Consider the following 13,271-nt stretch of genomic DNA (forward strand, 5'->3'; position numbering starts at 1 on the left):
TGTGTAAGCCAGTTCTTGAAACACAAGACCTAAAATCAGAAACACAAACTGGATTTTAGTGCACAGGAAACAATAATTGGCGCTTGCTTATGCTTTTGTTAGGATTAAAGGGTTTATATAGGAAAAGTCTTCAACTTAGCTGTTCTTCTCTACACACCCAACCATAATGAGATTAGTTTACGCGTATATTTGGGACATGTCAAAATATGGTCCCTTTGGGTGGGCTGATGAGTACTCAGATTTTAACTTACGCAGCTAGGTGAGGAAGACAACAGCTAGCAAATTGCAATCACCAACTTCTCTAGCCAATTATTTTGACCCCATAAATCCCTGCGATTTTCCCGGTATATTACCGGTGATCGGTATTATTATCGATCTAACATTGGTTAGACTATATTTCTCGATCTAACACCCTTAACAGGAAAGCGCGTCACCTGAACCGCGCTATATGCTGATTTGACTCCACGTGGATATAACGCGCCCCCTGCCTCGCAATATACGGTGATCTGGCGCCACGTGGGTATAGTGCGCCCCCTGATCCGCGCTATACCTAGATATCTGACACGTGAGGTATAGCGCGGTGCAGGGGGCGTGCTATACCCCTAAATACTCAACCCTTCACGTCCCCATCTCCCTATAAATACCCCATCCTCAATCATTTTTATCACACCAAATTCTCTAAATTTCTCTTAAATACTCTATTTTTAAGATATATTTTAAAATATTTTTATTATTATGTTTTTACTTTATTTAATATTTTATTAATATAATTCTTGTGCAGATATATAATAGAAGATAGTCTACTTCGCTCGGATGGAAATCATATATCTCTACACTTTGCTGATACGGTAACATTTTAACGTTTTAATTAAAATGAAATTATTAGTAATATTTAGTTGATTGATTTAATGCATGATTATTAGATTAAGAATTAAATATCTCGACACTTTACTGATACGGTAACATTTTAACGTTTTAATTTAATTTAAATTATTAGTAATAATTAGTTTATTCATTTAATACATGATTATTATATTAAGAATTAATTTTTGTAATTATTTACTTTTAGGAGAATGACCGTGTATTAGATCTTTTTATTAGGAATCTTAAGTTAGTGATACTCAGCCGTGTCTTGTCGTATTTAGTAAAGGTTGGATTCGGTTACATAGGTAGATATCAGAGTCACTGTAAGATAGAGTCATACTTGATTTCTGCCTTAGTAGAGCGGTGGAGGCCGGAGACCCACACATTTCATCTTCCGTGCGGAGAGTGCACGATCACGCTTGAGGATGTTTCTATGCACCTGGGGCTTCCGGTGGATGGAGATGTGATATCGGGGATAGCTTCCGGTTCTTGGACTACTTTGTGTCGGGATAGTCTAGAACGTGTCCCGGAAAATTTTATCGGAGGTAGAATACCGTTAAATTGGTTAGATGCCAATTTTCGGGAGTTGAGCGCAGACGCCTCTGAGGATGAGGTTAAGATGTATGCACGGGCATGCATATTGCAGCTGATAGGAGGGTTGTTGATGCCGGAAAAATCGCGCAACCTAGTTCACTGTATGTGGTTGCGACATCTTAGCGACTTTCATCTCGCCGAATCATTCAGTTGGTGCTCGGCAGTTTTGGTTTTGTTGTACAGAGAGATGTGTGGAGCCACTGCCTACAGGCGTAATGCTATCGACAGATGTCTCCTGCTGCTGCAGTCTTGGGCATGGTATCGATTGCCCTTTTTATGTCCCGTTGTGAAGAACCCATTCGTATTTCCACTACTTCTGAGGTAATTATAAACCTGATTTTCTATATTAATAATTTTATACAGCGTATAACAATTTTTTTTCCTTGAATAGGTGGTCTACTGATAGGAAAAATCATCAGGAGCTACCTGATGATTTAGAAAAAATTAGGGTGTTAATCGATCAGAAGGCTGGCACACATGTATGAATTTTAATGTTTAAAAATCGATTTTAGATTATAGTTATATAATTAGATTATTATTTTGATAAAAATTATATATTATTTATTTTAGTTTGAATGGGTGCCATATTCTACTGATGATGTGAGGCCGGTGATCCCACCTGAGTTGAGGGGTCCATCAGATGTTTGGATGGCGATGGTCCCTCTGATCTGTTATGCGACCGTCGAGTGGCACTCCACTGATCGCGTGCTCCGGCAGTTTGGTTGTTTTCAACCAATTCCGGAAGCACCTCGCAATATGGACGAGTTGCATAGCTTATATAGACGCGGCAAGACAGATACAGATTGGCTGGTGAGGCATCATGGGTGGGTCGTGTTGTGGGAGGATTGACATCGACGCCTTCCCCGTAGAGAGCCCATTTTTGATGACCTCTTGATGTATGCTGAGGATTATTATGAGTGGTTCAACAGTTACGGGAAACCGTTTCTACTTCCCGAGGATGCACGAGGGCAGACCTTTCCACGACGTCGACAGAGACGTTCACCGACACAGCACCATCGTCCCCCGACTCATGGACGGAGAGCATGTGCTTCCGGTTCATCCTCAGCTGCACCAGCAGGACTTTCCCAGCAGCCACCGCAACCATATATGATGCCGCCATCGCCTTTCTATTACCAGATGCTGCCGCCTTCACCTGGTTTTATGATCTCGCCACCGTCACAGATGACCCCTCCTGGAGGTTATTATGGGTCTATGTTTGCAGATCTGACTTGGGGTTCATATGTTAGATATTTGGCGGGTTCATCCTCACCACCCATTGTCGCAACACAGACACCTCCTGTACAGTCTTCACACTCAGCGATGTCTGGGTTTTCCCAGTTTTTGTATGCCGGTGGGATAGTCAGTCATACACCTCCAGGGTCCTTATTCTATGGAGGTGCTTCATCGTCATCAGCTCCTCATCAACCTGATGTACCTGCTCAGGATGACGACGATGACGATGATGATGACAGCGAGGAGTCAGAACCAGTGATACAAAGAAATCCTCCTCGAGACCGACAGCCACCGCCATGCGGAACACATTCGCGACGTAGGCATCGATAGATTTTTTGTTTAATTGTAATTTTTTATTATTTCTCATTTAATACTTATTTTATTTTGTTAAATTTGTTGGACTTTTTTTTAATATATTTTAGTTAATTTTGTTTATTACCATTTAATATCAGTTATTGTAATTTGGTTATCATTTACCATTTTATTCTTATTGTAAGTTTGTTGTATTTAAATATCAAATTGTTATTAATTTGATAAAATTTAATAATTGTGTTCATTTTTTTAATCTTCATCAGCGATTATCGAATGGCATTAACTTGAAGTAAATGTAAATTAAAATACAAGAATTATTATTTGATAAACAAATACATCATTTCCTCATCAACTGTTACTTGATGACAATAGAAGTGGACATGTTATATTTAAATATCGCAATGAATTCGATTGGATTTTGGACGACCACGCTCCCTCAATAAACTCGGATTTGGTACAATCGGAATCCAATCTTGAACCTCATCAGGGACTTTATCATTACCTATGGGGGAAACTCAAATTCGTATCCCTTAAAAACTTCAGATAATAGGTATACGAGATCCACAAAATGATTATAGTCTTGACGTGTATGCGAGCAAGCTGCTATCACATGAGAGCATGGATACTTCAGAGCTTGAAAAAACCCGCAGTGACACGCTCTGTCTCTTAGATTTACTCTTAGCGACACAAATTCAATCCCTTGAAGAGGTCGGGGCAACTCTGTGACACGAAACATTTCATGACTTCTAGAGAAGCTTGTTACAGACATTCCATTTGATGCAGCAATTTTTTTATGTAGATCTGCAACTAATATAGGGTGATAGACATGACCGCCTTGCATCCAGGTTTGAGCTTGTCCCCCGAGCTTCGCAAAAAGCACCCTCAAACGAAAATATGTAGTTTTTACCAAAGCCGCTACAGGTAAGTGACGTGCACCCTTTAATGTTGAATTGATTGCCTCAGCCAAGTTGGTCGTCATGTATCCATATCGATATCCACCATCATATGCGTTCGTCCACATTTCTTTATCGATTAGGCTGATGTATTCGTAACCTTCCTCGTTCTTCGCCCGCAAATCTTGAAGCATTGATTCAAACGTTCGAGGAAGTAGTTCATAACCTGATCAAAAAATATATAACTTACTAACTTACTTTCTTTGTAAAATTAAAATGATCAAAAAATGTATAACTTACTAACTTGCTTTCACTTACCCATGCGCACAATTAATTGACGCTCATCATTCTTCTTGTATCTTCCATGATAGTTCGCAGCAATGTGTCGGAGACAATACATATGTTGGACAAAGGGTGGTTGTCACATTAGACCCAAAGACTCCATTGTTGCTTTGATCCCAGCTCCGCGATCTGAAATGACACAAAATTTTTCCCTCGTGATAACATGTGCACGTAAAGTTCGAAGAAAAAAAGCCCAAGAATCTGTATCTTATCCTTCGACAAGAGCAAAAGCAACTGGAAGAATGTTGCGATTATCATCTTGGACAACTGCCAATAATAAAACTTGCTTGTATTTTCCATATAAGAAAGTCTCGTCGATCTGGACCACAGGCTTGCAGTATTTGGCAGCATTAACGCACTATGGGTAACTTCAAAAAACCCGGTAGAATTGGCATCGATCGCGAAGAACTCGATCATTATGGTATGCATAGGAGGTTTCGAAGTCCACAATTGTCCCAGGATTCAACGTCCGCACCAGCCTAAACCAACCTGGAAGTTCGTTGTAAGATGCATCACATTCGCCATGAAGTTTGACAATGGCATTTTGTTTTGCCAACCAAGCTTTTTTATAGGAGACAGTGTACCCATACTGCGATTGTATAGCTGAAATCAACACTGCAACAACTATATGAGAGCTTGCTTTTACCATTGGCATGATGGCTTGGCATATCACTTCAGAGTCCAAGTTCGGATGATCTTGGCTGACCCCTCCAGCACAACATGTGTGAGGACCGTTGTATATTGTTAGTTCCCATATGTTGTTTTCCCTCTTCATTTTCGATACGCGAACCATCCAATTGCATCCGTTTCACGTCAGGCACACTAGTATACATATTTTTCGGTCGTCGATCGGTTGACTCTGGACTGACCAGAATTACGGATATTGTAATTTTGATAGCCATCATCGCTTCTTCTTTGCTTGAAAACTCCATACCTAAAGATAACTCACCATCATTTATTGATGATTAATATCCATAGTCACCGAGATGAGGCATATCCGTAAATTATGGCCCGTACATTGCATCATAATCAGCTTCATACATGTGTGCTGGAGGGTCAGTTTGTGCCATATTTCCTGGAACTTCATCATCATCAGAGTTGAACTGCGGTGATTCTGGGTGAATGAATAGTCCAGTCTCAGCACCATCCGCACCAGGCTCACGAAGCGCTTCTTCTGGAGGAGATGATGGTTCCTCCGTGCTCTCCACATTTAGGTCGAAGAACTTATTACTTGCACGTCTTCCCCTTGAACTGGAAGGCATATCGACATTGAGATCGAAAAAGCTCGCAGTCGAATACTTCCCCCTGGAGCTTGAAGTCATAGTGTCAAATGGAAACTGCACAGATGGTTGCGTCGATGTCATCTCCATATTAAGGTCAAAGGGATTTGCAGATGAATGCCTTCCCCTTGAACTAGACGCGGTGTTGCCATACGTATTGTTCATGGACCCACCTCGGTACATATCGTAAGGAATTGCGGATGAATGTCTCTCCATTATGGCATTAAAATCATTACATATTATTGTAGTTTGATCAACTTGTTCAGCCAACCTATAGTGTGAGATTAAAGATTGACCCCGAACAACACGCACTTGAACAAAATGTGCATACATCTCAATAGCGGCGTCTGAATAATTACTTTGAGCTTCAACCATCATTTGAACATCATCATTGTTCGAAAGTTCGAACGTTGTATAAGTTAATGGCAACAATGATGTTGGAAATCTGTACTGCAACGACGACATTCTTATGTTACTTCCAACATGAATCTTCCTCGAAATCTTCGTTATTAGCTCCTCAAGAGTTATGTTTCTCTTGCATGATATTTTAACACGCTCATTTGATACGAAAACAACGTCGGTTTCATCTTCTCGAATTTCACCATCATAATAAACAATAGCTGAAAGTCGCGCCATTCTTTGAGTTTAAAAGTGCGACAATATTATATCTGCAAAAAAATAACTTAAACAAACATGATTAAATAAATTATATATGAACGAAAATATAACACAATAAATTTTTTACACATCAACATAAATAATTTAAATAATATAATTTTATATTATTACCTGCACCGCAAAACTATTTCGACGTATGCTCCCGCTTTTCAATTTTACAAACATAAAAATTAATTGAAAATAATTAGTATAATATTTTTTCAAATAATGATAATAAACAATAAGTATAATTAAAAAAATATAACAAAATTACCTTATAACGAAAAAGCACACGAGCTTCTAAATCAAATTTGAGAAAATTACGAGAATTATTACTCGTTGACGGAATTGTTGTATTAATTTATAAGAGAGGAGAGATGCGAGAAGATGTGAGCCGGATGAGAGTATTTATAAGCATATAAGGTGTGGTACCTGTACCGCGCTATATTATAAAAGATATAGCGCAGATCAGAGACCGCGTTAAATATAATTTTGGTACGGCGTATAGAGCGGCCCCTGATTCGCGCTATACCCCTACGTGGCGTATAGCGCGTATCAGGGGGCGTGCTATACCCCACGTGTACACAGTCAGCGTATAGCGCGGTTCAGGGGGCGCGCTTTCCTTCACGTGACGCCAAATCAACATATAACGTAATTTAGAGGCGCGCTTTCATGCTAAGGGTCTTAAATCAAAAAATATAATACGACAGATTTTAGGTTACGCAGCCAGGTGAGGAAGACGACAGCTAGCAAATAGCAATCACCAACTTCGTTCTGCTCTAGCCAATTATTTTGACCCCATAAATCCCATTGTTTGGTTATATTTTAAAAGGATAAAGTACAACAATGTCACTCAGATATGCTGAAATGATTTCCTTAACCACTAAAGTTTTATAGGTTTGAAAATGATCATCAAATTTATCAAACTATTACAAAATAATCACTTCACCTTATAAAATAATGATAAATATTGATAAGTTTAAACATTTTTTTGTAACTTTTCGATAATTTTGATGATAATTTTGTATTACATTGATAAAATTTAATGATTATTTTGTACTATATTGATAAGTTTTTTCAAATTTGATAAAATTCAAATTAAATAATGTTTGACCTTATTTTTGTTTGATATGAAATCTCCATCGTCTAATCAATATAGGATTAAAATATATTAATTTTTTCTTGACTTTTTTATCATTCGAATTTAAAAGAAAATACTTCATCATTTTGAAGGGAAAAATTTAGATATGTGATAAAAATTTATGAGATTTTTGTGTAAATTCTTAAAAAAGTTTTACATGTTTTTTTCATGATTTTAAAAGGATGTTAAAGAATTAAAGGTTAAACGATGTGAAAAAAGAGTTAAAATTTTATATTTTTTGAATTAATTATTTGTATCTAATTTATTGATTTATTAATTTAGATCAAATCTCATCCTACTAGAACAATTGATTAATAGTGTGCATAAAACGCGTGTGTGCTGATAAATTTGATGTGAAATCTTCTTATGATATTCAATTTAAGAACATAATCAAGGCATTTTCAACAAATTAAAGGAGCAAACTTCAAAGGATAAATTACATGATAAGTCCCTCATTTATTAATAAGATTATAAACCAGTCACTTATTTTTAAAAGATCTTGAATTGCCACAAATAGATTATTAGACCATTAAATATGAAATAACTTTCTAACGTAAAATATTTTATTCATTAAATAATATTAGAATTGAAAAAGTTGTGATAAAAATTTGAATATCAAATTCTGTAATACTTAAGTTATTAACGAATAACTGGTATACAAGATATTGTAGGAGTGGCAATATAAGGCAATAGTGAGAGTGGTTGGTTGGCCATTCTCAACATCCAAGACAGCTTGAGCTTGCTGGCCGTGATTGTGAATCCTGCCCTAAAACTGACCTATCACTACCAAATGACGAAGACCACCTGCCTCCTAATCATTTGCTGTATGTAACGTCGTCGACACTTGTGGCCCTGCTCACTATCTCCCACCACCTAGCTACACTCCAAGAAATTGAATATTTTTCCTCATGATTTTGTTTAATATTACACTACATGCTGGATTAGTCTATTTGTTCATTTCAGAGCCTCATAGCCAGCCAGAGTTGACCCTGCTCCTCCCATCATTAAATTTTTAGCTTCCTATCGGATTCCCATCTTCTTGTAGGATGTATTATGTGGTCTTCCAACAACACTTGAACATTTGCTTACTTTAAATCAGATACCAAGGGCGGAGGTGGATGGAGTTGTCCGCAACGGACCGTAAAACATCTCTCCTTTCATTGTGTAATTATAACGTTACAATAATTGATTATAATTTAATCTTAGTGCTTCATTGATATAGTATACATGTGCGGTTCGGTAGTATAAGGAGCCGTAGGGTTCACCGTCGTATGGAAGCGGTGAATGTCTACTGCAATGAATGCGGCGTGCACTTTGTCGATCAGTTCTTTAGTCATACTATCTCAGTGCCTTCATTACATAAATATATGATGTGTTGTACTGACTGTATTTCAGATTTTGAGTGGCCAAGTTTATCATATGCCTGGGGCTATATGGGAAGGACCCGTTATGCTCGATTCGTAAGCTTTATTAATTATCTTTTAAATAGTTAGTGATGGTTCTGGACCAATATAATTTGAGTAGCAGAGACCTCCAAAAAAGTGTCCCAAATAGATTAAATTAAATATTTAAAACTAAAGTAAATGATTAATTTTGGACTGGTGGTAAAACATGTAGGAAAAGTAAACTATGAATGTAGCTCATGAGTTCAGTATTGTTAGACTCTTTTTATTCAAAGTCCGCATATCACGCTTCCAACAAGTATTTGATATTCATTTGAAGTCAATTTTGTACCGTGATTAATTAGTTGGATTAATTATTCTTAAGATTAAAGATTTAATTTGCTTAACATAACGACATGGCAAATTTACCGTTGAGCACACACAATCAAGAAACAAGGTATTGAAACAGATAAGAATCAGGTCTGGAATTCTCTTGGGAAGCAGAGTAGATATCCAACAAGGTATGAAAATTTAGCTCATTCAGCTAACAAAAAAACTAACATAATGACAAAATTCTGACTTGAGAAACATCACTAAATCATCGTATAACACAAGGAGGCGGCATTCAAAGAACCATATGGATCCACCTTGCTCGCTTTAAATGGCATCGGGTCAAAAGCCTTCTGATTTGCCTCACCACAGAATCGAATGGTCAACATTCTTGGAAACAAATCCACTCTCTATTTCCTGTCCACATGCACATCAATTGATACTCGTCAATTGTGCAATGGAGTGATAATAATGCAGGGAAAACGACATTTTGCAGGAAAAAATGTTGTTGCTATCAAGGTGAATGATCAATTTATACAAAGCGACTGAACCCTATACTTTTCCAAGTAAACATGGGAGAATCTTTGGTATCGTCCTTCCAAATATCGTTTTGAATAAAATCAATATGGAATATAAAAGAAAACCAGGATGCATGAGCAGTTAAACCGAGTAATTGGAATTGTAATAACATGTCATGTCACATCGGTTTCAGGTCTTGATCATACACAAATATTATCAAATTCGACTGACCTTCCACTCTTGGCTGATGGGGGAATTAGGCCTCTCTTCTCTAAGCTTTTAAATCTATCTCTTGCAAGTGTAGCACAACCCTTTATGCAACAAAAGAGAATAAACATGGATTCAGTCAACTTTTATTACCTAACAGTAAAATTTGAAATTAAAAATTATCAAAGACAGACCTTAAGCTTGCGGAGAGACCCAGTAAGCTCTTCAGATAAGAGGACTTGTGGAGGAGCAGGCTGGAATCTGGAATTTTGAACAATATAGATCAATCAGATAACTTTATAGTGCCTTTAAATGTGGAGGAAGTACTGTATTATCTTCGGATCACTCAATGCAAGAGGTGAAACCAAACATTCAGATGGAAAACGTTTCAAAGAGAGTGCAAAAGATATGATTTTAATACTCAAGTGAGTATTAAGTTCTGAAGTTTTGATCATCGTGATTAAAATCACAAATATACAGTTAATTTATGCCCATCATATATTGAAAAATAGATGTCAAATGAGAATTTATTAAACAGTTGCATACTTGTATTTCCCCAAGCGTGGTGGACAAGCCTTAAGTCTTTCTTGTTTAGCTATGGCCTTTCGAAGATGTTTCTTTTGCTTCTCTTCGTCCTCTTTGGCTATTTCTTGTAAGATATCCGACAAGCTGCATCCAAAAGAACCAACAGATAATAAAACATATATCCTCAACGAATAGATAAGAGCCACATCACAAACAAAGCTAAATATACTTGTCAATGTCTTTGGTAAACTCTTGTTTCTTTTTGGCTTCAGCTTCTTTTTTCTGCAACTCTTTTCTTCTAGCTCTCTTATTTAGCTCAACTCGAGTCACCATCTTTGTCTTGAGAGGCCTGCAGCATGTTAGAAGCAGAATCAATACATAGATCATGATAAAATGAGAAAGGAAAGAAAGAGCATGAATTCCTTAAGTTCTTGGAAATCCCACAAGCTAGCCATCCACGTACAAAAGCTGGTTTGGGATAATAGGATTTTGAGTCTCATCTTTAACCAAAAGAATGTATTAATCTTCTGCTGAGGTCTATCATGAAAGGTATCTTACAGCTAAACTGATACTTAAATCCATGAATTCAAGTTTAATTTTACTACTTACAAGCTTCTCACGTAATCCTCAAATCCCAATATTTCCCCAAAAGACAAAAAGACATAGTGACAAATACATAATCAATTATGACAGCAATACTAAAAAAACTAACCTTTTCTCAATTGCTGGATCCTCCTCATTCATATCATCATCGCTCTCATCATCTGCCTCGATAAAGTATTTCTAACCAAAAAAGATGGTTTAGTCAATAACGCTAGAAATGAGTTTAAAACAAAAAGTAAAAAGAATTCAGAACCACAATTTACTAGTGTCTAGACTAGCATTGCTAATACAACGAATAGATAACATATGAATAGAACAACAGACACTCACATCATCTTCATCAACCACTTCTCCCATAACAGTTAATGGAACTGGCTGAGGTCCCAACTCTATCTTGTAGGCCTTTTGCATTTCCTCGGCAACAGCTTGAGCCAACGAATCCTGGATTGACATTAAAGAAGAATACAATATAAAGAGTAGAGCAAAGAATAAAGCAGACAATATACAATAATATGTTTCAAAATTCACCTGATGACTTTCAAATGAGGGATTGTATGAACATCCAGGTGCCTCGACTTCCACAGCAGGAATAGTGGATTGTTTAGAAACCTGTCTAGCTTTGCGACCGTGTTGCCCTGAACTCGCATAAAGAGAATCAAATTTACCATGTAATAACAAAATAAAAACACAATGAGAAAGAAAACACAAAACTTTAAATTTCTAAAGGACAAATACCTCCACCTCTCCATAAGGGAACCATGCCGGAGTCAGGAACAGATTCACCCTAAGAACAAAACAATTCAAAATCAATATAGTAAAAATAATGAACAAAATTTAGCTTTCCTTCAACAAGTTCTCACCTTGAGAGCATCTTGAACTACACCATCTTCAGCTTTCAAAGCCTCCTTTTTCTTCTTAGAACTCTTGTGCTTCGAAGAGGGTACTACTTCAACAAAAGGGTTCTTTTTCAATATACTATCCACTCGCAATACCTTTTCTCTTTTCTTTTCAATCTTCTTCTTAGCAGAAAGATCTGATAAAACAAAGAAAACCCATTTAAGGAAACTGAAATTCAATAAGAAAAAATGGGTGTAGAGAGTAAAAAAACAAGACCTTTAGACTTGTCGATGACGAAGAGGGATTCAGTAGGAGCAGAAGTAAGAGAACCCCCAGAGAGAGCATCTTTCGTGGATTTCTCGAAGAAATCATGGATGTCTTCAGTGCTTATGTTAGCTCTCCATGCCTTCTTCCCTTTCCTTGAGGTTTTTGCTTTCTTTCCCATTTTTCGTTTCTGTTAGGCTGCTTCGCGGCTGTCGAGGTTTCGGTTTTGTAAGGAAGAACAAAGGTTTTTATAAGGAAGAACAAAGGGTTTTTTGTAAAAGATGTTTTCGTTCTCTTTTACGACGTCGTCGGGCTGCTTGATTTTGTACTGTAGGCCGGGCCTAATTTTAGATGTCATGAGTGTTCAGCCCACTAAATAATATAGGATAAACTACATATTTAGTACCTAATTATCACTTTTATTTTTTTGGTCACCCAACTAATACTTTTTCAAAGTCGTATCTAACATTTAATTTTAGTTTCATTTTGGTCACCCACCGTTAAAAAATTAGCAATGATCTTGACGTGTCATCATAAGATAATGTCACATAAGCATTTACGTTTTTTTAACGGTGTGTGTGGTCAAATTGAAACTAAAATGTAACGTTAAATATGATTTTGAAAAACAAATAGTTAGGTGACCAAAATAGAAGGAAAATTATAGTTGAATTACTAAATGTGTAGTTTACCCAATAATATATTAACAAAAAATAAATTTGGTAAAGTACAAATGGTCCTCCGGCTATACAATGTTACTTTTTTAAGTCTCATGACTATTAATAGTTACAAAATGATCCACCGACTATATGAGTTTATCTTGTTGAGTCCTGACAATTAAAAGTTACAAAATGGTCACATGATTATTCATATGTTCCAAACTCTCCATTTTTCGTTAAAAATTGGTAGTCGTTTAAGTTGGATGTTAGTCTATTAACTAGGATACGATAAAATCTGATCTTAGAACAATTTAACTTATATTTTATGGATCGACTATTCGTTTATATTATATCGTCGAGTCGGTACTTGAAATATTAAATTGTCGAGCTAGTGCTTAAAAGCAACGAATGTGCCAGTAGACATTATTAAATTATGATTTTATCATATCTTAGTCATTAAGTTAACGTTCAATTCAGACGACCGTCAATTTTTTAACAGAAAATGACTAGTTTAAAACATATGAATAATTAAATGATCATTTTATAACTTTTAATAATTGATAGACTCAACAAAAAAAAAACAGCTTATAATCGATTAACTATTTATGTACTTTACTTAAATAAATATTGGT

General features: G+C 36.5%; 1 protein-coding gene across 1 annotated transcript; it reads right to left on the bottom strand.

The window, feature by feature from the left end:
• Positions 1-9,193: 9,193 nt before the first annotated feature.
• LOC120138725 (ribosome biogenesis protein NOP53-like) lies at positions 9,194-12,232 on the bottom strand. The gene is made up of 11 exons (XM_039154142.1): positions 11,996-12,232; positions 11,743-11,915; positions 11,618-11,666; positions 11,411-11,517; positions 11,213-11,323; positions 10,992-11,062; positions 10,509-10,628; positions 10,301-10,423; positions 9,949-10,015; positions 9,779-9,858; positions 9,194-9,445 (listed from the first exon to the last, which is right to left on the bottom strand). Exons 1-11 carry the CDS (start codon positions 12,162-12,164, stop codon positions 9,439-9,441), a joined length of 1,077 nt encoding a protein of 358 aa, XP_039010073.1. The 5' UTR covers positions 12,165-12,232; the 3' UTR covers positions 9,194-9,438.
• Positions 12,233-13,271: the final 1,039 nt, after the last annotated feature.

This window comes from Hibiscus syriacus, unplaced genomic scaffold (assembly GCF_006381635.1).
Source record: "Hibiscus syriacus cultivar Baekdansim isolate YM2019G1 unplaced genomic scaffold, ASM638163v2 tig00110705_pilon, whole genome shotgun sequence".
In the NCBI taxonomy this organism is placed as follows: domain Eukaryota; kingdom Viridiplantae; phylum Streptophyta; class Magnoliopsida; order Malvales; family Malvaceae; genus Hibiscus; species Hibiscus syriacus.

Coding starts and splice junctions, on each gene's coding strand:
- LOC120138725 (XM_039154142.1), bottom strand. CDS start 12,164: ATGGGAAAGAAAGCAAAAACCTCAAGGAAAGGGAAGAAGGCATGGAGA. Junction 11,667..11,742: donor TAGTTCAAGATGCTCTCAAG/GTGAGAACTTGT, acceptor TTTTGTTCTTAG/GGTGAATCTGTTCCTGACTC. Junction 11,063..11,212: donor AAGTGGTTGATGAAGATGAT/GTGAGTGTCTGT, acceptor TTTTTTGGTTAG/AAATACTTTATCGAGGCAGA.